Here is a 27,353-nt window from a genome sequence, read left to right on the forward strand (position 1 = left end):
TTGGGGTCCAGTTTCAGCCTTGCAATAATATCGGCCAAAATATTTTAAACATGCAAGAAGATATAAGGAAAGGTAATGTCAAATACACAATGTTAGTGATGGGTTGATTTCGATTCTCAGTTCAAAAATCTGGATTCGGTAGTAATATTTACAGCAGACAGAGACAAAAAAGAGGAAAATTGCCAATTTCAAAATTGACAACTAACTTTGACATTAGCAACTTATTTCGGGCTTGAAACCATGTTGACAGAAAGAAGGAAGGGGAAATGGTGAAGGGGGAGAGAAAGAAAAAGAGAGAGGGGGCCGAAGGAGGAAGAAGTGGGTTACGAAAAAAAGTCGGCACAGTTTCGGGTGATGTTGAATGGAATTCTGGCGTTGCAGCACATGTTAATAAACAAAATTCTAAAGAATTCTATGTTCAGTTGTAACACCAGTTTTCTAAAGCATTTAGTACTTTTGCAGAGTAGAGATCACTTAGAATATATGTTCTCATAATGAATTACTTGTCATATTATATTTGAATAAAGTTCTAAGTTAGTTTTCTACACTGTTACAAATAACTTGGAAAGCCCTATTACGCTGACAACCCCAATAGTGCTTGAATAATTTCTCAAAATATTCAATCATGGTCAACAATCTTATAAAACGATGTAGTTTAGTTAGCTGAAGACCCATCATGTACCTGTACCTGCAGCCTCCAACAGGGCACAGAATTTAAATTCAGTTTCTAGTTAAAGATGATTTTAGCCCTTGAGCAGCCCGAGAGAAGTTTTAACTATTATAGCTGGAAGGGAAAGCCGGTGGGCCGACCGTATCCCTGTTGACCTAAATACCGTTGCTTTAATTGGGGAATCTGACACCTCAAGGCAACTCGGCGTGGATTTTACTTCTATGTCGGAATGAACAATGTTTTTGTATAAGCTAAATATATTCTTTGAACAAATATATGCTACTTAAAGAATGTTTCATCACCTTACCGAAGTCTGTTAGAGATTCTCAAGTTCTGATTGCTGGTTACCTGTAGATATTCTCAAGTTATGATTGCTGGTTACCTGTAGGGTATTCAACTTAGCATATTTAAAAGGTAGACAATTTACTAAATTCTTAGTTCTTCGCTGGACGAGTGGTTTTCGCGCTCGGCTACCAATCCGGTGGTCCGAAGTTCGATTCACGGCTCGGCCAACGCGGAATCAGAGGAATTTATTTCTGGTGATAGAAATTCATTTCTCGATAATATGTGGTTCGGATCCCACAATAAGCTGTGGGTCCCGTTGCTAGGTGACCAATTGGTTCATAGCCACGTAAAAATATCAATCCTTCGGCCAGCCCTAAGAGAGCTGTTAATCAGCTCAGTGGTCTGGTAAAACTAAGATATACTCGACTTACTAAATTCTTAGGCTGTAAATATGTGATGTTATCATATACACCATCAGCGTTTGAAAGTTGTAAATGTTTACAATTAATTAAAATGTTGAACACATAGCTATGGGGTATTGTGAATTCTTTCATTGAGGTTACATGACCATCGAGGGCATTTACCCATGGAATCAGATAAACAAGGTCCCTTTCGATGCAGTTGTTCGATGAATGACAAAACAAAAAAATGTCACCAGGGCATAATCTCACGGTTTGGATAATTTCATTTAGTGATGTTAGCGATCAGTATTAACGTAATTGGTCTTTCGTAATCAGAGGTCGACTGGAACTGAGTTTAAAAGGGACGAGAGAAGCCTCATTCCTCACTCTGATCTCAACAGCCAGGGAATCACCATGAAGCTCGCATTTGTCCTTCTTGCCTTGGTTGCAGCTGTTTGGTAAATTATATCAGTAACAATATATATATATATATATATATATATATATATATATATATATATATATATATATATATATATATATGAGATTTACAACCATGCTTTTATTGACCACCTTCTTTTTCCATTCTTTTCCAGTATGTGAAATAAGACGCCACTTGTATTTTAAGAACTTAAGCTTCTTTTATGTATTTATTATTTTACCTATTTATTTACCAACTTATTTATTCAGCGCTCAAAAGGAGCCATGGTGTCGCTGTGGCGCCTTCATCACCTTCGACGACGATGAGGCTATGGTCTACGAGATGCCAGAAGTCACCATCGATTCCTGCGAAAACCACAAACAGTGCAAGAATTCCTGCACCAAGGAGGTACTGCAAGATGTTCTCTCTCTCTCTCTCTCTTATGTTTCCAGATACATATTTATATCCACAGCACATGTCTTTTTGCACATAATATATTATTTTGTTCCACTTCTCCTCAGATGAATAAATACAGCCACTACGGGGATCTGTGGGCCATGACCCCCCTGAACAAAACCGTTGGACAGTCTATTTGCGAGACCCTGTCCGGCCTCAAGCATGACTTCGTCCATAACCACTACGTAAGCTTTTATGTTTTACATAAAAAAAGGCGATTACTAGTAAATACAAAGTTCACTATACCTTGAGAATAAAACCATCCCTACTGGGTATGATTCAAAAATAAAAATTGAGGATGATACAAAGGAAACAAGGACTTATATCCTTTCTATTTCTGGGTGTCACTTATTCCCAAGGTAAAGAGTAATCGATGTGAAGGAGTATTTGCGGCAAATCAATTATACACACACCCACATACGGACACATATATACACATATAAATATATGTATTAATACACACACACACACACACACACACACACACACACACACACACACACACACATATATATATATATATATATACACCTTGGGAAAATATTGACTAAGAGAACAAAACATAATTACCTATTTTCTTCGTCCAGGCTGGCATATCATTTGACACTGATATCCAGTTCTTTCTGTGTTGTCTATCCTTTTGAAAGCAACAAGTGGCTTGTTATTTTAGTGTACCTCTGATAATCATATACTCTTTCATATTTGTTTAAACAATGCAAAAATGCTTACTGCATTCCAGGTGTACGGCTATTACGAGGTATGCGGAGGTCCTTGGGAGTACACAGGCATTGCCTCCCAGGGAATGCTCTGTTGCGACGACGGACTTCAAGAACACTGCATCAACTAATTATGTTTAATGACAAGAGTCGACCTGAAGATCATGTGTCGCTCATTCTCAGAGAACCTGGTTGGAAGCAACACTGAGATCAAGAGAGCTCTCATGGAGGACACGGTCAGTTCTATTGTCACAAGGTCCCCCTCTGAAGATGTTCTGAGATCCTCAGGGTCTAGGTTTGATTTAACATCCATCAAGAAAATGTGATTTTCATGTGGTAGAGCTCATGTAGTGGTATTATCTGAGAATATAATTAAACATAACTAGTGTAAAACTGTTTTTGCAATAGATCCCTTAGTGTAAATTCCCCATCCAAATGTAGATGTGGATCTCATGATAAGCATTTGACACTTCTCTTTATAAATCCCTGTTGATACCCTGCTCCTCTCTGAACTAAGTGTTAAGCATGTATTAACAGCGAGGAGCGTCCCCCCCACCCCCGCTATTTTCATATTTGGTATGCGTTTAGCCAAAGCGTAAGGCGAACTGGTAACACTCAGTCCCTCCCCCCCCCCCCCTCTCTCTCTCTCTCTCTCTCTCTCTCTCTCGCTCTCTCTCTCTCTCTCTCTTCTTTTGGCGACCACTGGTAATAGCTTTCCTCTCTCTCTCTCTCCATTCCATCAGGTCATCAAATGAGAGTCGGAACTACAAAAATAGACATTTATTCAAAGTAAAGTACTACTTGAATAATTCAGGTTCTTGCAAGATAATTAACGGAATGATAATAGTTCAAGTCTCACAGACAACCCCCCGATATTTTAATAGTCTAAATCAGTAATTAGTCACACCAATTATCTCTTCTCCAAAATACAGTCCCCTCACTAGGACACTTAGCCCCTCACTAGATCCACCTGTTTAAAAGACAGGAGAACACACTCGTGAAGAACACACTCGTGAGCACACACAATTGTAAAGACAAAGCCAAAAGATTAACTGAAATAGAACATCTTTACAAGATATCAAAACAAGCCATCCCTTAGGCTAAATCATAACGATTCTTACCCATTGCAGCCTGGAACGTCACACACAGAAACAAATATTACTTTTGCAGAGCTATCCCAGCATTCTTCCTTTTCTCCCGTAGCTGTCTCCCTAGTTTTTGGCTAAAGCATGCCATTAAGAATGGACATAGTTCGTACACGTACACATGAATTCACACTTCGTCAACGCCCCAAGTAACTGGTCACAGCCAGTTTTCAAAGGCATCTTGGACAATAGCCTCTCGAACTCACATACCCACAGAACGAACATTGACCTGCTAAGTAGGCATCTTAGTGTCACACCATCCCAGAAAAGAGCTATCAGCTTTCTCTAGGTTGTTGCCCGGACTCTGTCTCCATGGGAAGTTAAAAATAAGTCTGCACATTCTAAAAAAGTCACAGCACATCACATCATAATGGTATATTAAACATATTAATTATAGCCCTCTTTCATATAACAGATGCTCGGCCACCTAGAATTGCTAGCACCTGCCTAGCCATAGCTCACATAAAACAGCTTATACACATAAAACACATTGGCCGGCTCAAAACACAAAATATAGCAATAACTGCACGTCTCTGGCAGCACAACGTAATGTCTATCACACATCATCTCCAATAACAATTGGGTGTAGAAACTTTTTCAGCATCTTAGATTCTTGAATATCCCTTTTTGTCTGCAACTGCAATTTGTGAAAGATATGCTTTAGGAAGGCGAAACGTCTCCCTGCGGAAGACATCCAACGGCTTCTATAGACTCAAAAGCGCTGTAGAACTCTGGAGACTTGTAGAAACTCCCTTAAGTACCCCGGGCAAACGACAGCAACATCTCTGCAACGGCTGGTGGGCGTCTTGCTAGCGTCGGGAACGACGATTATGGTGTGTTTAAGTATGTCAGTCAAGTCATCGGTCAATCAAAAAAGAAAATTAACCCCAGACATACTACTTCTATCAAATAATGACTTCAAAAATTCAGAAATACTAACTGAACGTCTCCCAACTAACTCCTCTTAATATGACCACTAAATCATGTCATTATCACAACTCCTCAAAGAAAATATTAAGTTCTCTAACTCAATTCTCCAACAATAAAAAAAAAATTCACCAGATTCACACACCAGCACACACAACCCAGAACTCACAGTAACTCCATGGACTTCTGCACTCACATTTCAAACTCAAATCCTCACAAGTAAAAAAAAGAAAAAAAAAATAATGAGCCCAAGAAAAAAAAAAAAATTTCTTAACAAGCCCAGACCCAAAAAGCAAAAATGTTCTCTCAAGCTCTGATATTTCAACAACCCACAAAACCAGTAAAAACTCTTTACTGTCTAACAGCAAAAACCCCTCACTGCTCACATAATTAATCTCAAAACACCCACTATACAATTCACAAAGCCCGATAAATTACATCTCCCGTCCAAAAAGAAATGCTATTCAAAGCTCAATTCCCAATTACATCTCTCATAGGAAAAGGAAAAAAAATAAAAATAAAAAAAAGATAACTAGAAGTGAACTTCCCCCATCACAAAGCACATAATATATGCTTGATATACATAACCCTGTGTTTTCCCCAACAAATGCAATATGTATAGTTACGGAATTTTTCCATTGCAACTATTCAAGCTATCGGACATGGCCAGAAAGCAAACTCTTACACATACACTTTCATGAAATGCTATGGTCAACATTTCCAGATATTGCAAAAACTCTGAGCAATCACCACTAGAGGAAAAGAGTCATCACACCAGACTCATCACAGTATTTTCAGCAAAAAATCCACCTGCGAACTGCAGCATAAAAATGTCTAGTCAGACTCGCAACTTTGGAAACTCTCAAGGACAACTCTCACATGATACTGCCCAATTATATAAAAAATGAAAATTATCACCTATTCAGGATGAAAAAAAACTACGGTAAACTCATAATTCAGCAATTATATGCCTCCAAAAAATAACTCACTGGTGAACACAAAAAATCACATCATCTCTGTAGGACCACAATGCAGTAATACCACTCGCTTCCAATAACTCATGGAACCAAAAAGAACCACAGAACCCTTCTCGTGGCTCATAAAAACTCCACGAATTCAACTCAAGAAAAAAAAAATCATAACCACAAAAAAGGTCACCCCCAAAGATCACTTCCACCCATATGTATATATATAGGTATATATATATATATATATATATATATATATATATATATATCACCAATATTAATAATAACACCACTCCAGTGATGAAAATATTTCCTCCATTTAATTAATAACCACACCACCATATTCCCTCTTATTTCACCAATAACCACGTGTTAATAAAAACCACCACTCCAGCAATAAAGAATATTCACCTCTATTTCGGCAAATAGAAAAATACCTCTATTTCACCAATAGCTCCATGTAGAATAAAACAAGTTTCCTAAGAATATTATATCTCCAAGCAGGATAATAAGAAATTCTCCATCTCCAAAAAAAATGCACTCAAAGCACCCAGCTGATACACTAACAACATATTGCCTCACATCTCCTCAAAAATGTGTCTCCATTTGCAACAAAGATGGCTGCAAAATAATTGAACTAAACATAGCTCTCACCACAATAGGCCTAGACTGTGGAATATTTCCAAAAAAATAAAATATTAAATGGCCAAAAATATTATACCTCCAATATATATCTCCAATTACATCTCCAAAATAATATACCTCCAATTCTCCAGAGAATAACTCAATGTTATAGTCAAAAACTATAAACTCTCTGTCTAGCATAACTGCTGAAAAAGGGCAAAAACTCGGCAAATAAAATTGAACAGAAAATTCTAGAAAAAATCACCAATGTGCCACAACTCATTATAACAAAACTCCAAATTCAAAGTGTCTAAACAAAGACTTCTCCATAATCTCTACGACATAGGCCACTAGAAACAACCAAGTTTCCTATCTCTGGCAAAATTGTCACAAATACAACAAAGGTATTGTGCAAGAAAACCCACAACTTCTGGAACACAAATATCCAGAAAAAAATGTAGTGCCATTTCGTATGCATTAAAAAAATGCAAAAATTCTCCCATAAATCTCTCTGCAGCATCAAAAGGCTGAAATTATAAACACGTTCCTGAACAATGACTGCAAGTCACGAACTGAGACATTAAAAAAAATTCACACAAACTGGAGAGAAAAATAAATTCAAATTCACCCATGATAAAAAACTTGTGTCAGCAATGGCTAACTTCCAAAAAAGGAAAAAAGAAAAATCAACGGCACTGTTAACTATCCCCATGACTCACGTAGATGTCAAGCAATTCTCTGCTGAACTCATAAAAAAAAGAAAAAAAATGTGTTGCTAGTTCCTCCCAAATTAAAAAAAAAAAAACACCACCACCTTTGACAGCATTACAACACCCATGTTAGTATATATAAAAAAATCACAGTATTAGTATAAAAAATATCACCAATGTTAATGCTTGCCCAATAACCAAAATTTTGGCACAAAATTTACCAGAAGTTCAGCAAAATTCAGCACAATTCACCAAAAATTCAGCCAGATTCATCGCCCATGAACTACTGACATATTCTCCAAAGTCACAGAAACTCAATAAATAATTAACCACAAAACTTCTCCCATAATTCATTGTAATAATTCTCCATAATATAATTATCTGTAATAATTATAAAATAATCTCCCATGAAATATCTCAAATAATGATAATTCTACTTAAGTACCTCTCCCGTAAAATATCTCAAGTAATAATAGTAATAAGAATTCTCCAGTAAAATATCTCAAGTAAGGGCATTAATATTGCCAGTCCCCAAGTATACACCAATATTGCCACACCCACAATCAACACCATTTCCCCAGTATACACCAAATACAACACGAGGCACCCATCCACCACCAATGGCGACACCACCTGACAACATCAGTCAGCACCACTGGGCATCACCATTCAGCACCACTTGGCAATCATCATCACCCAGCACCATTTTAAAGTAATCTCCCCAACACCAAGCAAATCTCCATTAAAAAAAAATAATAATCTCTGTGTCCCCATTATAATTATGCTTTCCAAAGCATAAGGAAAAGTTACACACACACACACACACACACACACACACACACACACACACATATATATATATATATATTATATATATATATAATATATATATATATAGATATATATATATATATATAATATTAATATATATATATATACATATACACTTAATTTCCTTTTCTCTTCACTCAAGAGAAAGAAAATCTCTTTCTAAAAAAAACCCTACAGGCATCTCACATCATCTACAAATTATCAGCTGATGTCCTTTGGCATTGGAAATTCATTACCAAGGGCAAATTCTTCCCCCAATACCCCAACACAATGAAAAAAAAAAAGAAGAAATTCACCCCCCACTAAAAAAAAAAAAAAATTCACCCTCCTCTGAGCGTTAGAACACCCCCCTGAATAGTGTTTGAGTACCCCCCGAGGCAGACCATTACTACCCTCCCCTTGCAATACCCCTCGCTCCGATCAGCAAAAATTACGCTGACCGCGTAAGAATAAGTGGGCGCTCTATATCCAAGCAAAACCACAGTATTGGATATATGAAAACCATTCATACACACACATGTATTAAACAAAGACGAATGCGTCTCTTCTAAACATGCGCCAATAAAAAAACACATCACTTTCTGCTACTATGGGGAAAAAAATGTGGTATCCTAAACCAATCCCATAACACAAAATGATTAAAAAAAAAAACCCAAGACTCAAAAAAACACATTGTAACACTCACCGCTTCACAATGAGAGAAAACCCCGGAATCTGTGCAATCATAAACACGCAAATCTCGTCGGCACAACGCACTCGCCGATCATTCACACACACTCAGACGTCTCGGAAATGCACTCACAAGTTCTCAGCTCTAACTGACTGTGCCCAACCCCTCGAGGCATCACCATGGGCAAATTTGATGACTAGTACAATCCTTCCCTTCCCATTACCACAGTTAATGGACGGATATTTCTCATTCCCTCTCACATAGCAACTGAAATTTAACAATTTTCCACAATATCACAAAAGGCTTTTACGTTCGACCACCGCTGGCCACCACTATTAACAGCGAGGAGCGTCGCCCCCCAGCTATTTTCATATTGGGTATGCGTTTAGCCATAGCATAAGGCGAACTGGTAACACTCAGTCCCTCCCTCTCTCTCTCTCTCTCTCTCTCTAGGCAACCACTGGTAATAGCCTTCCTCTCCCTCTCTCTCTCTCCATTCCATCAGGTCATCAAATCAGAGTCGGAACTACAAAAATAGACATTTATTCTAAGTAAAGTACTACTTGAATAATTCAGGTTCTTACAGGATAATTAACGGAATGATAATAGTTCAGTCTCACAGACAAACCCCCGGTATTTTAATAGTCTAAATCAGTAATTAGTCACACCAATTATCTCTTCTCCAAAATACAGTCCCCTCACTAGGACACTTAGCCCCTCACTAGATCCACCTGTTTAAAAGACAGGAGAACACACTCGTGAGCACACGCAATTGTAAAGACAAAGCCAAAAGATTAAATGAAATAGAACATCTTTACAAGATATCAAAACAAGCCATCCCTTTGGCTAAATCATAACGATTCTTACCCATTGCAGCCTGGAACGTCACACACAGAAACAAATATAACTTTTGCAGAGCTATCCCAGCATTCTGCCTTTTCTCTCGTAGCTGTCTCCCTAGTTTTTGGCTAAAGCATGCCATTAAGAATGGACATAGTTTGTACACGTACACATGAACTCACACTCTTCATCAACGCCCCAAGTAACTGGTCACAGCCAGTTTTCAAAGGCACCTTGGACAATAGCCTCTTTAACTCACATACCCACAGAACGAACATTGACCTGCTAAGTAGGCATCTTAGTGTCACACCATCCCAGAAAAGAGCTATCAGCTTTCTCTAGGTTGTCGCCCGGACTCTGTCTCCATGGGAAGTTAAAAATGATAAGTCTGCACATTCTAAAAAAGTCACAGCACATCACATCATAATGGTATATTAAACATATTATTAATTATAGCTCTCTTTCATATAACACATGGAATCCTGAAGCTCACTTATAAAAATCTGAAAATAGATAATTAAAAAAAAATCATGGACTGAGAAATGTAGCAAATATCAAGAAGGTGTATTGACATGTTGATTTAAGACATATTTGTTAGTCAGTTTGTCGATGCTTTGGCAGAAAGATTAAACTGACTCGCTTCTAGACAGATGTTTAAAAAAATTGGAGTAGAAAATATGAATGTACGTATATTATGCAGATCATGTTTCTTAAATTGCAGCTATTCGTTACAGCTAAACCACACATTTTTTACATCAGCCAGTATCGCTTTGTGATTTGTTTAATGACTACGAGTATATAACAATACTTACTGCTGCGAGATTTTCAAATTCATGTTTCTTTTCAAAGTACTTAGAAAATGTATCATCTGAATTATCTCATAAAAAAAACCTAAGTATTGTTCGGTAAGTAGTCCAATATTTGCAGGAATGGTGTATTATTATCAAAAGCTTCCTTTCTTATATGTCCTAAGCCTCCAGGATCTAACTTTTCATAAATTTTTAACATGATATGAGTATTTTTGCGCTGGAAGATGCCCCGTTTTGACCAACTACCATAAGCTCTTTTATATTTGGGAGATTTGGCTTCTGCCTCTCGCTGATTTTGTTTGTGAGAAAAGTCTTGAGGTTTACACCGTGCCTTTTAATCCTTTTACCAATCTTAACAAGGGCCTGTACTGACTAGCGCCTCTGTGGCGTGGTCGGTATGGTGTTGGCGTACCACCTCGGCCGCGAGTTCGATTCTGGGGCATTCTATGGAGGAGTGAGATATGTGTATTTCTGGTGATAGAAGTTCACTCTCGACGTGGTTCGGAAGTCACATAAAACCGTTGGTCCCGTTGCTGAATAACCACTGGTTCCATGCAACGTAAAAACACCATACAAACAAACACAACTGTACTGACTTGTTTTGATGCCGTTCCTCTTACACTACCTAAGTGGAAGAAATCAATGCTATTTATGAACAGCGGTTTTCTTGAAAACGTCTGTGTCTATTTTCACTGCATATATAAATTTTGGCTGTTGTGATTCATAATCAATTAATTTTCGGGGAAAAGGGAAAAATTATTTGAAGAATTCTGTCTGAAAGACAGATCCGGTGGGTATGCAGCTAATCTAAAATGTAAACAAAATATCCGAGGAGTCTATTAACAGAAGTTGAGAAGGGAAAAGTAACGCCAAGCATTGTCATTCATCACAGTAAAAAATAATGCTGATTATACAAGGAAAATCATGGGGGTCAATAGTTGTAACTTTGCTGGAGTGCATAACAAATACTTAGTTTTCTAGCAGAATTTGGTAAAATAGTTCCAGGTATTGAGGAAAAGGGAAAATGAAGTTGAAAGAAACACCAAGAATTGTTAGGTAAATGACTTTATTTCATAGTGAGAAACTTAATAATTTATAAGGTATTTGTTTTGGCATAGCTCAGCCCCATGCCACATTGACCCTTTCTATAAGCAGGAAATTCGTTTTGCATATAGCGTGAACGATTGGCTGCCATGAGAGAGAATTCTCGGGGATTCCAATGTGGGGTTAGAGATGTGTATTTCTGTTGATGGAAGTTCACTCTCGACGTGGTTTGGAAGTCACGTAAAGACGTTGGTCCCGTTAATGAATAACCACTGGTTCCATGCAACATAAAAATACCATACAAACAAACAAACAAGATTTCCATGAGAGGAGGATCGTGTTTCTATTATATACTGTTTCAGTATCTTAACAGCTTTCTCAAAGCACCATTATTGCTTGTGTTTTTGGGGCTAAATGTAAAAGTCTACCAGGGAGATCGTTGAAGTCTCTATGTTGCTTTTGATTGGCCGATGAATTTGAATTGTAGTCTTTAGTGACTCACAATCACGGTTAGCTTCGAAGATATGAATTGAGGTTATTTACCATCAGCTCAAAAAAAAAAAAAGAGAGAGAGAGAGAGAACAGACTTTAGTCAGTCTGACTCTTCTGACAAAACTATCAAAATTTGTTATTCAAATGAAAGAAGTATGCAACAAAATATGGAACATAGTTCTCCAATTCTTGCAGCTTCTCGACTCTTCCCAAGCCCTTGAAATTCATGGTGTTGCTGTTGAGGTACTGTATGCCAAAGCTTCAGGATTTCATTTCAATTGTGTTTGTTTGAGCTGGCTGTAAATAACCGCAGGTGATATCACTGAAGTCTTTCAATAATGAGCAACATGAACATTCTCCAGCCATGAAACTCACACGTTCACTTGGATAACAAAATTTTACCCCTAAGGGTTTGAAGTCAAACTATTATTCTCTGTCCCAATTTTATTCTCAAATTCCCAGTTAATGACATTACGTAAAGTCTGGCAACTGATGAAGATAGATTCTGAGATAAATTAGACAAAGTGTAACGATTCCATCCTCTCCTTGATGTCGGTATTGAATCGTGCCAGATTCTCCGAGCCTCCTATTTAATTCTTCTCATTGATGCAGTGCTCTTGGAATCCGTCATCACAGCAGAGCATTCCCTGTGAGGACACGCCTGTGTACTCCCAGGGGCCACCACACACTTCGAAATAGCCATATACCTATAATAATTTTGTAATTATAAATCAGATTAATGGGGAATCAAATAATTATATTAAAAACTCGCTTGTGGCAATGTAAAAGACGAAATCTATGCCGTGGTAGAGGAATGTGCTTCCTGACATATTGCCTTCTATTCATACCTTTGAGATCTTATCTTCTCCCATTCTTTCCACAAGTTCATGTCACTTATACAGACTTTGGCCACTAATTTCACTTTTTTAATATTTTTTGTATATAAATTTACTCTTTCATACTTTTATATTCTGTCATTCATATGCATATCACAAACACTTTATACACACACATTATATATATATATATATATATATATATATATATATATATATATATATATATATATATATATATATATATATATATATATATATGTGTGTGTGTGTGTGTGTGTGTGTATATATAAATATATCAGAGAGTAAATTTATGATAACTGTGTGTAAGGATCAGGTGCTTAGGATGTCTAGTGCAGCGCAGACCTTACAGACCTTACAGTTCGTTCGGGTTGCCCCAGGTCCCTCAGTGTGAGGCGCCTCTAATGTCTACCAGAGAGTTGCTAGTACATCTTCCGGTATATTTTGCATCTTCAATCTTGGATGGTCTGGGATGCAGTTTAGATATTTGTCGAGCTTATTCTTAAACACATCTACGCTCACTCCTGATATATTCCTCAGATGAGCTGGCAACGCATTGAATAGACGCTGCATTATCGATGCTGGTGCGTAGTGGATTAATGTTCTGTGTGCTTTCCTTATTTTTCCTGGTATAGTTTTGGGCACTATTAATCTACCTCTGCTTGCTCTTTCTGATATTTTTAGTTCCATGATATTTTCTGTTATTCCTTCTATCTGTTTCCATGCCTGAATTATCATGTAGCGTTCTCTTCTCCTTTCTAGACTATATAATTTTAAGGATTGTAGTCTTTCCCAGTAGTCTAGGTCCTTAACTTCTTCTATTCTAGCTGTAAAGGACCTTTGTACACTCTCTATTTGTGCAATATCCTTTTGATAGTGTGGGTACCATATCATATTGCAATATTCAAGTGGACTACGAACATATGTTTTATAAAGCATAATCACGTGTTCAGCTTTTCTTGTTTTGAAGTGCCGTAACAACATTCCCATTTTTGCTTTACATTTTGCCAACAGAATGGCTATTTGATCATTGCATAACATGTTCCTATTCATCATCACACCAAGGTCTTTAATAAGAACGAAGTTTGGGTTTGGGTGTTATATATAAATATATATATATATATATATATATATATATATATATGTATATATATATATATATATATATATATATATATATATATATATATATCACACACAATATATATATGTATTTTTTTCAAACCAAACTTCGCTCTTATTAACTCTTCTGAGGTGCACCAGACATCCTAAGCACCTGATCCTTACAAACAGTTATATAAATTTACTCTAATATATTTACATACATATATATGTAAATATATATGTAAAAACAAAACGCATGGCAATAAAATGAACATCCTTTAAAGGAAAGCTTACGATGTGGTTATGGACGAAGTCGTAGTGGAGTGCTGTCAAAGTCTCGCAAATGTACTGTCCTACGGTTTTGTTGGATGGAAGCGTATACCACATGTCGCCGTCGTTGCTAAGCTGCTTCAACTGAGAAGAGAAAGAGATATAAATATTTAGTATCCCGAAGTACTGTAATTCAGCAGGTGACAGTAACTGTCTTCCAGTCTATTTATCTGTCTGCCAATATAAATTATATAATAGATATATATATATTATATATATATATATATATATATATATATATATAATATATATGATATATATATATATATATATATATATATAGATATATATACTATATTAATATATATATATATAATATATATATATATATATATATATAGTATATATATATGTTATATGTATATTATATACATACATATATAGGCATATACATATATATACATTATATAGAATATACATATATATATAAATATATATATAGATATATATATAATAGGTATATAATATATTATAGGTATAATGTATGTAGAATGTATATATATAATACTATATATATAATTATTATATATATAATATATAGTATAATATATATAATATATATAGATAGATATATATATATATATAGTATATGTATGATAGACTGCTATCCCTGATTACCTACCTCTCCCCATATTATCTATATATCCTATCATCTCCTACTTACATATTTAGATATATCTAGGTATATATTATATTAGGTATATGTATGTAGATGTATATATATATCATAGTATATTACTATATATATATATATAATATATATATATCGGTATAAATTTTTTTTTAATAAATATATATATAGAGGTATGTATGTAGATGTATATATATAATATACTATTATATCTATATATATATATATATATATATATATATATATATGAGAGTGGTTAGATACCTAACTACTTTATTATGATGAGGATAGAAATCGGCACAAATTTTTGCTGTTAATTTACTGCATAAACATTATGAGTGCTCAAAGCAATTAGAGAGAGAGAATCTCATACCTCCGTCACACAGGCAATCTTGCACTCCTTAGCATCGTCTTGGCAGGAATCGATGGTGATTTCTGGTGCTTCGTAAACCATAGCCTCGTCATCGTTATAAGTGATGAAGGCGCCACAGCGGCACCATGGCTCCTTTTGGGCACTGTCAGTAGTAAATAAATAAATAAAACGTTTCACTAATTATACTAAAGTGGTTCATCTAGGATCCTCAAAATAAGGCATTGTCATTTTAAGGAGAGCGGCGTTTAGTAAACAAAGTAGACTGTTTAAGAATGAGAAAAGAATAGATATTTGCTTCAAACAAGAATGCTTCACCTTTTATGCATTCGTGAAATTTCTATTCATATCTTATACTCTAATTTATAATTATGAGATATTATTCTCCAAAATGCGCATTTTGATATATTATATATATATTATATATATATGTGTGTGTGTGTGTGTGTGTGTTGCGTTTATAATTAAGTACTGCCTACCTTACGGCCACAACCAAGGCAAGAAGGACAAGTGCGAGCTTCATCGTGCCTCTCTCTCTCTCTCTGGCTGTTGGGATCAGAGTGAGGACAGATGCTTCATCCTCTCCTTAAATACGCGGTTCCAGTCGACCTTTGATTTCGAAACGGGACTTTTTAATGTGATAATGAAAAGAGGGACCTTTTTCATCAAGGCACGAAGTAGGACGAGCTATGGGTGCCACCTTCCCGGCGCCATACGTTTCGTAACAGTCGAACGAAAGGTGCACTCAGATGACCTTGTTTACTCAATTTTGTGGGAAAACGTCCGCTTTCGGTAAGTGATCTTTCGTAAGTTCACATCTGCAAGATAGGATGGACGCCCTATTTTTCGGTTTGAGTCTTTTCCTTATTTGGGAAATATGCGTTATTATATATCATATTGTAATGGAAATCAGCTTAACGAGAGGGGAGAATCACATTTACACTCTTAGCAAAAGGAAGGGAAAATATGAAGCAATGAAAACTGAGGGAGGTGGACAGCAAAGGGAAAAGAATGGGTGAAAATAATAGGATGCTGCAATTGAACTTTACCGTGTGCGCGCCCAAGACACACTGCAGGCACAATAGCAAGGCTGAAACGTTAATGGAACCTTATTTGAGTCGAAACTGAGATGCAATAATTCAGTGAAACGAGACTGAATGTATTTCCCTACACAAATTAGAATACGGTGTATGCAAGTAAAGTGTGCAAGGTAAACTCAAGTAGTCGTTAATGGGAATGTATACCATAATGAAAGGTTAATTAACTTTGCACTTAGTATGGAAAGGCCCCGGAAACAATGCGATGTATTCCATGGTTCCGTCATCGTTTAAATGCCTAGTTTCTTATTTTTATCTGATATTAGTTTTAATATATTCTATAATATATATTAATATATATATATATATATGATTATATATATATATATATATAGATATTCTATATATATTATATAGTATATATAATATATATATATATATATATATATATATTATATATCAATGTTTTTCTTCATTTCAATCCCACATACACAGTGGGGCTATAATTTTACTACTTTTTATTATTCTCATTACCCTCTAGACGTTAACGTTCCAAAATAAATGACAATTCTGAAGAGAGAAGATCGAAATTTGCAACACAGTTGGACTATGATTGGGAATGAAAGTTCCTAAGCATTCCTTATGGTGCTCAGGTTAACCAACAGGAATTTGAGTGAAGCTCGGTCATAGATTTTATGTTTATTATAGCTTATTAATTACGCACGATTTTACTTATGTAATTATATTCTGGCAAGTACTCGAAACTTGAGAAGATTTTTCGTAGTACTTAATATCACTTCAACAACACGAGTTTGGAATCAACAAAATATATTCAGCATTTCCAAATTATTCGGTATTCTTTTTACCGAACCATGCCTGCTTACTTCACATCCTCTTTTGATTTGTTCTGGCTCGATGCATGTGCGTTATGATTATCTTTATCTCAAAGCCGTTTCTCCACCTTTGAATGTTTGTTTTATATCAAACTCCAGTATATTTATTCAGCAACAGACATGCGAGGAAAACAACAAGCTGGATGTTGAACCCGTCTATATATCAGGGGCTTTCGATGTGAAAGGTCACAAGCTTTTATAGTTTTCCCAAATCAGTCATTGACAGTGCCTGTTGCAGGTTCCATTGACGATAATTTTTCTTTCCTGAAGAGAGCTGCATGAACCCTACGCTGGAATTAAACTTATTTGCAGAGTTACATAAAAAGTTTGACACAAGTATATCAGTATTCAGTATTATAATTACATAACGATTAAGCAATTATCAGAGAAAGTCGACGAATTGCGTTGTGTTCGCGCGCGCCCGTGTGCGTGCATGTGTGAGAGAGAGAGAGAGCAGTGATCTTCAAGGCCGTTAATGGTGAAATTTGCTGACTCTTGATTACATAGACGAGAATGATCTAATTTACCGAATATAGTAAATATGGGGAGGCTTCCTCAGGATGTCGAGCAATTGGAACTTCAAAAGTTCAGGCGAAGATGCAATGCTTTACTACCCAATACAATTCTCCTTGCGTTTTGATAATTTACTCACATTTTTACCTATTTATTTATTAACTTGTTCATTTGCTTTCATTTTTTTGATGACGGGTGTCTTCTGTCTGTATTTCTCTTTACTTTCTGTTACTCCTTTTTAAAGAACAGCATATTCTTTAGAAGCTTGAATGTGAAGTCAATGGTCCCTGTGGATTTGAACACGAAGAAAATGCCTCATGTGGCCATGAAAACAAATCTTTTAATCCCAACAAATTTGTAAGAGTTCAATTCAGAAGGGCAACTGTTTTTTTCCCTTCGTCTGAGTATTAGAATGCAGTTAAATTTGGCAGGTTGTATGATAACACAATTCAATAATCAATGGGTCCCGTGTGTTCTAGTACTGTAGATTGAAATTAAAGGGCATTTCTGCAGATTATTGTTCATGACCTACACCTGTGACAGTTTGAAAAGAGAGTGAGAATTCCCCGACACCTGCTACACCTATATTTGTACATTTATGCTTTTTAAGAGCAAATAAAAATGTTATGTCCAGATTAATGCTCTCTTCAATCCCAGGCTCGAAGAAAACAAGACAGGAAGAGAAAGGAAAAAGCTTAACTCTAGACCAGCCTTTTAAAAGAAGACAGACTGTAAGAATGAGGAAAAACATAGGCAGGAGGAGAATTCTAAGACGTGGCATTAGAGGAAAAGAAACTTCGGTGAAACTTGTAATCAGAGGATAGCCTTTTCAAACAGAGTGAACATGGTAAGAGATGGCCTGTTGGGTATTACTGCTATTGAGTACAATAGAAGTTTTAGTTTCTTGGCAAATATTAAATAGTCTGGACTTTACCAACCAAGAGGCCAAATGAAATCATCCAGTTTGCCGACAAGATGATGACATTGATAATATCGAGTGAAATTCATTCATAGAAACTGGGAATTCTCTAAGAAAGCGTTTACAGTATATTGATGCTTATCTCACACACTAAAGTACTGTCATTTATGTACATTTTTCCTCAATTACACATTCGCAAGATGAAGGGGAGCGCATGAAGTCTCCATAGACAAATGCATTTTGCTAACATAATGGAAAATAACTTTGATATTGTAATTTGATATACAAATAAGTATTTATAATTAGACACTGTCTTACTAGTCTTTCCAAATTTTAATGGTGATGTTTTCTCGTTACTGTTATCATAATCGCTCCTTAGGCCTTTTACAAGTGAATCCAGGCATATTTTCTATAACAATAATGATAATCGTGTGATCGGTAGCGTTATCGTGAACCGAGTACGGGAAAAACAAGTTCGATTCCTTAAGGAGGAAAGTTAACCTAATCCAGAAATTATATATTATGGAGGTCACAACCAGGGTTAAAAAGTGCGTAGGGTTAACAACCCCATCACGGAATATTTGCTGAAAACTAGAATGCTAATACTTTATGACGAGTCTCGTGGGTCTCCAATTTCGGGCCTATACTTGTCTGTAAGATTTGTTATTTTCATAATAAAAGGAGCGTAACCCATTACCACTCACTTTTCTCACCGTGATCAACTTTAGATTGGGAAACCATAGTTATTCGTTTTTATTCGAAATTCATTCATCTACCTGTTTGTCAGTCGATTTATTGATTGGTTTTGTTACAGTTGTTTATAATATTTCTTTTTATTTATCACAATTTTTTTTGTAGCAACGTTGATTATCAGTTACGTCTGACCAAATAGGAATTAAGGATGGATTATTTCCGTTTAACATTTTACATTTGAATCAATGAAGGTCAATGAAATGTGGTCAACTTGACTAAGAAGCATCTTTATTGTCCTGTGGTACAGATATAGCCATGAAGTGGAACCTTAACCAATCAAAACCAATTGCTTTGCTGGCAAGAACCAATCAAAACAACGCGTTATGTTGGAGAAGATATAAAATAATATTGCCATTTTAAGTCTAAGAAATTGTCTTGAATTTCATGCTTCTTTAACAACCGAAAACTGTCAGCCCTAACACGTGTCCTCGTGGATCAATTGCACAGGTGTTGGGAGTTAGCTGATGCAGTGGGCGTGTTCTCCGTCTTCACAGCAGAGCATCTGCTGGGTGACGATGTCTGCGTATTCCCAAGGGCCCGCGCAGACTCCAAAATATCCATATGCCTGTAATTAATGTTTTGCTTTTAAGGTGGACTAAAAGAAAACCTTATTCGTTGGCTAATGGTTTCTAGTTTAAAGACACCAACTCAGTGTTTTAGTGTTTCTAGAGTCTTAGATAAGAAAATAGGCGCTATCAATAATATTAATGGAAGATGCCGAGAGAAATTATTATTATTATTATTACCTGTTATATTATTATTCACAGAAAAAAATGAAAAGAAGCCGTGTTAATATCTAGCAAAGTTAATTAACAAAAGTGTCTTTCGACGGGAAACGTCGATTAAAATTGTAATGGGAGAAATGCCATAAGCAAAAGTATCAGTTTTTTAGCACTTACGTAGTGGTTATGGACATAATGGTGGTGGTGGTGGTGTGCGGTAGCCAATTTCGTGCAGATAACCTGACCTACAGTCTGATTAGAAGGGGTCACATACCACAGGTCACCGTTGTTGGTCAGTGCGTTAATCTTGAGAAATAAGGGAAAGAGGCGTCGTTAATAGAACATCAAGATTATTGTTATTCTTATCAGTCAAAATGATGTGACGTCGTTCATATATATCTATAGACCACTGGCGTGCAAAGCAAGATTCAACAGTGTACTACGTCTATTTATAAAAGATTGGAAATAGACACAAGTTAACCTTAGATAAGCAAAGATAAATTAGCAGACAAATATGTACTGAAGCGTGATACCGGAAGTAAAGGTTTCTGGCGTTTTAAATTAACAATTTATTTTTTGATTCATATGCTTCAGCCTCACTAGTACAAGTTTGAGATATGAAGACCTCGGGAAGTTCTCTACCCCGAGACAGAACGAGCCGATAATGGTAAAATAAAAGGTCTGAAGACTAAGCATTAGGAACAATACCAAGTATTCAGGCAGCATTATTCAGTACATTTTCCAATGATGTGGAGATAAGAAAGAGTAATCAAGCAGAGTTACCTGGGAGGAGCAAGTAGTTTTGCACGTCTCGGCTACGTCGTCACAAGACTGAATGGCGATGTCGTCGATCGCATAAACCATCTCCTCTTCATCGCTGAAGGTGATGAAAACTCCGCATCGACACCATGGTTCCCCTTGAACCCTGCAAGGGGTTAATAGTCGTTTTTTTGAATGTCTGCATTTGTAATTAGGGGCCATTGCATCAAGGTCTACTCAATAAGACTTGGTTTGTACTAGGTATGAACATCACGGGCTATTGGAGGACTGTTAAATGATAGTTCTTTAAATATTCATCAGAAATTTTCATAGTCAAATCAAGAGAGAGAGAGAGAGAGCACTTACATTACGGCGGCTGCAAGACCGAGGAGTAACAGTGCGACCTTCATGGCTGTGGTGGTGGTGAAGAGTGTGGTTCTGACCTCCTCGTCTTATTTTATATAGTGGGGATTACGAAACGTGTTTTCTAAAACGTTATATTTTTTCATCTTTCTCGTCCTGCATCTGGGAACTAGGCATATGCCAGCAAAGATTTTTTTTTTTTATTCCTTTTAGGACAACACCAAGGTCGCGGTGTACAGTAAGGTACAACGAAGAGGAGTTACTCAAATGATATCATACAGCCACTATTTAGGTCAACTAATGCTCGTTGGCGATTAGCAGGAATGTACTTTACGATGAGAAGTTCTATTCTTATTAAATTTTGCAGTTTCAAGTTTTAATGTGACTAAATTTTACAATAAAAAGGTTTTATTTTATTTAGAGCATGACAGGCTGCTTTGGGAATAGAACAATTAAACGCAGGACTTTGCTAGTGTCCTGTCACACATGAAAGAGACAGTTAAAAGTAGTCTCGAACCATTCATACTTCAGTTTTTTTCTATGCGGTCAACTTCCTCCACGAAAGCTCTCTTGTACGCTGGTGAGTATCTCAACAATGAATCATTTTCACTCGTTATACATGCATGCTTTACATGATAATGAAGCAAAAGGTATGGCCACTGAGTGTTTACTCGAATAAAAATGATAAATCTCCATTTCATTGTCAGTTACGATATGCATAGACACATGTAGAGATGACTGAGTGTTGAGTACCATATCTGAGAGACTGACCAGCTTCCATGTTTCCATAATGCCTGTTACCATTACGTAGTAAATGTTCAGTAATAAAAAACTATATTTATGACATTTATTTTAAAAGAAATTTTATCTCAGGATTTTCTGTTATTCTATTTTTCTGTTACTGCGAACATTTTTTCTGAGAAATCTACTCCGCAAGTTAAGGGTCTTTAAGAAGTGTTCCATACGAATGTGTGTACATGAATAATAATAATAGTACTTATAATTATAATAACTGGAAAATTATAGTACCAAGCACAGCTGAGAAATTTTCACTGCACGATTAGTTATTTCTCTCACTGTCCTGATCATCCATAAGGGACTCTTGAAGTATTGTCTTGAGTCTTCCAAAGGAGAAATTATTGCAGATGATAGCGTCAGGATATATCTACATCCATCTTGATAGCTAACCGGTGATTACTAGTATGTGGACGCTATGGATAGTATGGAGTCGGCAGTGGGTCTCTCAACAAATGTTTTGCTGTCATGAGTGAGTCCACACGGACTGCATCAACTAGCAGCACTTGCCCCATCTATGGAGCGTTATTGTTGTCAGTTTGCGGGTGTGGAAAATGCATGGGAATCAACACGACCTCCTGTAAGCTGTGCAACATTTAATTTCAGCCCTAAATCTTTTGTAGATTGGTTTAATTGTTTTGTTTCAGTGAGGTGATTGTTTTTTATTAGCTGGGAAGTTTGGAGGGTGCTGAAGGGTTGGCCTCTGATGACAAAGTTGTCTTGAATATTATTATTATTATTATTATTATTATTATTATTATTATTATTATTATTATTATTCTTATTATTATTATATTATATATTATTATTATTATTATTATTCATATTATTATTATTATTAGTTATTAATTTTTTTTCTATCACAGTCATCCTATTCGACTGGGTGGTTTTATAGTGTGGGGTTCCGGGTTACATCCTGCCTCGTTAGCAATCTATCACTTTTCTTACTATGTGCGCTGTTTCTGCATGAGTCCTGGAGCTACTTCAGCATCTAAAGTTTCCAGACTCCTTTTCAGGGATCTTATTATTATTATTATTATTATTATTATTATTATTATTATTATTATTATTATTATTATTATTATTATGCAGAAGATAAACCCTATTCATATGGAACAAGACTAAAGGAGCCATTGTTTAGGGTGGTGATACGTTGCATCTCCGCTTGAACTTTTGAGGTTCTAATTGCACAACAACCTCAGGGAAACGGTTCCACAGCCCAGCTGTTTGTGGAACTAAAGACCTCTGGAACTGAGAAACTCGACAGCGTAACACATTTACTTTTATTGTTGCTGCTGATCAGTAAATCTGGTCGCTCTCTCCAGGAAAAGACAGTAGTGATTCTCTGTGACTTATTTCGCAGCAGCCCGTGTTTGACCAGTAACGTAGAGTTAGTTGGTACAGACTTATTTGATTTTGATACATAATTTCTGATATGAAATCCATGATTATATGTAATTTAAAAAAAATACTTCAGGTTATATGACTGCCTCGCAGACTTTTTGACAATTTCGTCAAGATACATAAATAAACAAGTTAACTTTTTTTTTCTTTATCTCAACCACGCCCAGAAACACACACCAGACACGCTTGTATATATAATATATATATATATATATATATATATATATATATATATATATATATATATATATATATATACCATCTTTCCTAATGAGGGTGGCTCCAGACAAAAAACACAAGTCAGCAAATTCTGTCCTAAAATGCTGAATCACATGAAGGAAAAACTTAAAAAAAGAAATGACATGGTGAATTACAGCTGTTGTGTAACAGCAAAGGCCACTCATTTACATAAGTCAGTCCCCCTTATCAATTTGAACTCTTTCTTAGCCTTCTACGTTTCCCAAACCTAATGAATAATTGTTTTCAATATTAAACAAAATCCGGCTCGAGAACCCTTGTACGATATTAGTTACATAATATGTAGACTCCTAAGGGTATCGATCTGTAAAAAAATTAATGAATGACAATAATCATTGTAATGTTCGTTAAGAAAACTCGTGTGATTCCCTTTGATACATATACACTTCCAGCTCGATCACTATCAGATTAACTTACCTGACAAGTGACAAAAGCCCTTAATGGCTTCATGAGCAGCGAACTTATTTGAAATTAAAAGCTGAACATTTAAATCGAATTCAGAATCAAGAGTTGTGGCCTTTTGTTCACCTTCATCGTATGTATCGACTAAAACTGGTACATTATGGCTTATAGAATGTAGTCACTAACATCACAAGTATTTTATATCTTCTGTCATCTGGTTCTTGTTACTTAATTTCTTCAGATCAAAATAAAAAACTTCTATTAGCTTGTCATTTGACATTAAGTTCACCGTCAATTCTCAATTTTCTCTTGGCATAACGAGCCATGTTTACCTTATGGCATAACTTGCAGAAGTATTCTTATTCGCCTCAGTACCCCAGTAACGACTCATGATAATTTAAGTGAATCTCAATAGCAAAGCATTTTATAGTTTTATAGTTTTTCTTTATTTTGATTCTGTATCACAATACAAAAATAATCGCTTGTCATTTACATTTCAAGTTTCATTCATCATAGATATGCTAATTACAAATCAAAATAGACTGCAACAGGATTTATTCATCTAGTGTTAGTAAAGATATTAATTACATTAACTACGGATAGACATTCGTTATCTAACTTTAAAGAAAAATTTCGGGCTTTCATTCAAAATCCAGTCTGAAGTCCAATCCATCAGAAAAAGATTAGGAATTTTCAATGAATGTCACCTTTGATTCAACAGACACTTACTTCTTCACAAATACTTCAAAATCAGTTGATTACCTCGACCTAATTTCTCTTTTGTGGAAGAGTTGATCTCACCGAACTGTAAAGGCTTACTTTACAGTTTCAGTAACATGGAATTCCGACGACGATCCCAGCAGAAATTTGTAACCTTTATCAGGACCCCGTTGAGAATCGACTAGCACCTGTGACCTGTCCCAGATACCAATTGAGAATCTAGTTAAACCAAGACACGACCTTCCCACCGAATGTCTCGGTTAGACACAACGAAAGAAGTGCTCCTATTACGCAACGACTTCCTGGTATATAGCGCCGGACAGGCCAGCTGCTTCGTCACTTCATCACCGGAAGACAGTCATCCATCATGAAGGTTGCTCTTCTTCTTCTTGCCACCCTAGCTGCTGTCAGGTAAAATGGTCGAAAAGGTGTTCTGATGTTTGGTGCTCTCTGCACAGGTATCGAAGATTGCATTTCATGATCCAATAAAGTATCCTGAATAATCTAATACTGCATATTACTTCTAGTCACTGATACTGATACCATAATCAAAGCTCAATGAGATACTATTCAAGACAGATATTACCCTAGGAAAAAGTCACATTTTGTCGGGCACAATGATATCCCCAGAATACTCGGCTGAGAAACAGAGGTTCAGAAAATATTTTTAGCTTCTTCAAGACTTTAGTCACCAAATTTAGTCTCGTTTGTGGTCATGTCCACAGCCTTGTCGAAAATACATATAATTTTTACCACCAATATTGGTGACTTCATGCCAAGTTTGTCGTTAAGAAGCTAAAAGTTGTTACAATAACTTGCCTGTCTTACAACTGAATCTTCTGGCACTATCTCCAGCGCTCAAAGCGAGCCATGGTGTCGCTGCGCCGCCTTCGTGACCTACGAATACACGGAAATGATGGTATACGAAGCCCCAGAAGTGACCATTGACTCGTGCCAAGATGACGTTAAGCAGTGCAAGAACCGCTGTTCCAAAGAGGTACGTCATTTTCTCGACAATTACAGCAATAGCAACATTATACGAACGAGAGGACAAAAAGTGAATCATTTTATTCCTGACGTTTCCTGAATTTCAGGTGTATCGATTTTTTTTATTCTATTCCCACATATTTATTTATCACCTTTTCCTATAACTTGTCTCTCTCTCTCTGCGGGTTGATTTCCCTCTGGAGACTCTGTTTATTAGGGCATCCAACTGAAGTTTTAAAGAAATAGCGTGAAAGGAAGAAAGAAAGAAACAGGAGAAACTGAAAAGATGTTTCTAAGATTGTTGAACGAGATTTTCTAAAACAGATTTTCTATTTTAGAGATATAGGCCCCAACTCATTTTGTTTTTGGCAGTTCGATTATAAAAATGCCTTTCGGACCTCTTCTTGCCAATAGCTTTGTTTTTCAGTCTCAGCATTTGGCCAGTTATAGTCTCGATCTTCCAGTTCTTTAAATGATTTTCTATTTTCACTAATTCCATTCCCAGTTAGCTGAGCTTACCAATGATGGAGACCTTTGGTCCTTGACTGCAGAAGGTATCACAGTTGGGCAACACATCTGTTCAAATCTCCTGAGGCATTTGATCTACTTCCTCCACAACCACAAGGTGAGTGATGAACGATGCTGTCAGTCTACTCCTTAAGGAATGTCGTGTCTTATTCATCTTTATCTCCTCCGCATATTTGTTATCTAGTCTTTTTTTTTTCTTTTCCTCTTTACATCTGGTGTATGTGTAGGAAAGGTAAGCAAAACCAGTCATAACGATAATTATTCTCATTTTGCCACGCAATCCAGATCTATGGGTACTACGAAGTCTGCGGAGGTGCCTGGCAGTACGCCGGTGTCATGTCTCAACAGATGCTGTGTTGTAACGGAGGCAAACACGAGCACTGCATCTCATAAGACGAGAATTCAAGCCTCTTATTCCACACCGCTGATGGATGACACGCCACGGAAGAGCCTCTCAGCCATTGCAGCTACGGTGCATAGTTTTTGGAAATCTTTGAGCGCGAATTTTCCAGATTTTATGTATAGTGGTGTAGGCTGCGGAAAAGAACTTGGTTAACCTTGCGTTGGTGTGGAATAGTCATTCTCAATGTTACTATTAAAGTGAGCAAAGAATTGATTTTGATTTTAATTTCCTAAATCGTGGCCAAATTCTTCACAGAATGACGTACACTGTTACTGATACTGAATTCTATAAAATTTGCTCTTGGTAACTATTCACGGACAAGAATTGGTCACCTGGGGACTGGGGTTCAGGCTGGCGTCCACTTTACCCATGAATTGGTCACCTGGTATTCAGGCTGGCGTCCACTTTGTTAAGGATATGGCAAAGATGAAAGCCTTCATCGCTGCTTATACATTTTCCTATGCACTTCCTATGTCGAGAGACTGAGGCAAGTTTGTCCACAGAGCTTGAAGAACACTATCAGTGATAGAACTTTCCTTTTCATGCATAAAAATAGAAAACTCTAATTAGTACACACACACATTATATATGTATAC

The 27,353-nt window shown here is 36.3% G+C and overlaps 3 protein-coding genes across 3 annotated transcripts; 2 read left to right on the plus strand and 1 right to left on the minus strand.

The window, feature by feature from the left end:
* The first annotated feature begins 1,757 nt into the window (after window positions 1-1,757).
* On the plus strand, window positions 1,758-3,336 carry LOC135208218 (uncharacterized). Its single transcript, XM_064240341.1, has 4 exons — window positions 1,758-1,814; window positions 2,047-2,185; window positions 2,299-2,418; window positions 2,973-3,336. The coding sequence occupies exons 1-4, from the start codon at window positions 1,771-1,773 to the stop codon at window positions 3,078-3,080; spliced, it is 411 nt and encodes a 136-aa protein (XP_064096411.1). The 5' UTR covers window positions 1,758-1,770; the 3' UTR covers window positions 3,081-3,336.
* Window positions 3,337-12,472: 9,136 nt separating this feature from the next.
* On the minus strand, window positions 12,473-21,438 carry LOC135208308 (uncharacterized). Its single transcript, XM_064240411.1, has 8 exons — window positions 21,264-21,438; window positions 20,922-21,063; window positions 20,316-20,444; window positions 17,461-17,521; window positions 15,781-15,886; window positions 15,305-15,446; window positions 14,265-14,384; window positions 12,473-12,716 (listed from the first exon to the last, which is right to left on the minus strand). The coding sequence occupies exons 1-8, from the start codon at window positions 21,305-21,307 to the stop codon at window positions 12,600-12,602; spliced, it is 861 nt and encodes a 286-aa protein (XP_064096481.1). The 5' UTR covers window positions 21,308-21,438; the 3' UTR covers window positions 12,473-12,599.
* A 3,523-nt stretch (window positions 21,439-24,961) lies between these two features.
* Window positions 24,962-26,968, plus strand: LOC135208219 (uncharacterized). The gene is made up of 4 exons (XM_064240342.1): window positions 24,962-25,250; window positions 25,695-25,836; window positions 26,332-26,451; window positions 26,640-26,968. The coding sequence occupies exons 1-4, from the start codon at window positions 25,207-25,209 to the stop codon at window positions 26,745-26,747; spliced, it is 414 nt and encodes a 137-aa protein (XP_064096412.1). The 5' UTR covers window positions 24,962-25,206; the 3' UTR covers window positions 26,748-26,968.
* The last annotated feature ends 385 nt before the right edge of the window (window positions 26,969-27,353 follow it).

The sequence above is a fragment of the Macrobrachium nipponense genome, chromosome 35, assembly GCF_015104395.2.
Source record: "Macrobrachium nipponense isolate FS-2020 chromosome 35, ASM1510439v2, whole genome shotgun sequence".
Lineage (NCBI taxonomy): Eukaryota > Metazoa > Arthropoda > Malacostraca > Decapoda > Palaemonidae > Macrobrachium > Macrobrachium nipponense.

Bases quoted from the DNA above. Each gene is read 5' to 3' on its own strand.
- LOC135208218 (XM_064240341.1), top strand. From the start codon at position 1,771: ATGAAGCTCGCATTTGTCCTTCTTGCCTTGGTTGCAGCTGTTTG. The intron at 1,815-2,046 runs GTAAATTATATC...TTATTTATTCAG, and splicing joins GCCTTGGTTGCAGCTGTTTG to CGCTCAAAAGGAGCCATGGT. The intron at 2,419-2,972 runs GTAAGCTTTTAT...ACTGCATTCCAG, and splicing joins ACTTCGTCCATAACCACTAC to GTGTACGGCTATTACGAGGT.
- LOC135208308 (XM_064240411.1), bottom strand. From the start codon at position 21,307: ATGAAGGTCGCACTGTTACTCCTCGGTCTTGCAGCCGCCGTAAT. The intron at 14,385-15,304 runs GTATGAGATTCT...TTCTCTTCTCAG, and splicing joins AGATTGCCTGTGTGACGGAG to TTGAAGCAGCTTAGCAACGA. The intron at 12,717-14,264 runs GTAAGCTTTCCT...AAATTATTATAG, and splicing joins ACTTCGTCCATAACCACATC to GTATATGGCTATTTCGAAGT.
- LOC135208219 (XM_064240342.1), top strand. From the start codon at position 25,207: ATGAAGGTTGCTCTTCTTCTTCTTGCCACCCTAGCTGCTGTCAG. The intron at 25,251-25,694 runs GTAAAATGGTCG...CACTATCTCCAG, and splicing joins GCCACCCTAGCTGCTGTCAG to CGCTCAAAGCGAGCCATGGT. The intron at 26,452-26,639 runs GTGAGTGATGAA...CACGCAATCCAG, and splicing joins ACTTCCTCCACAACCACAAG to ATCTATGGGTACTACGAAGT.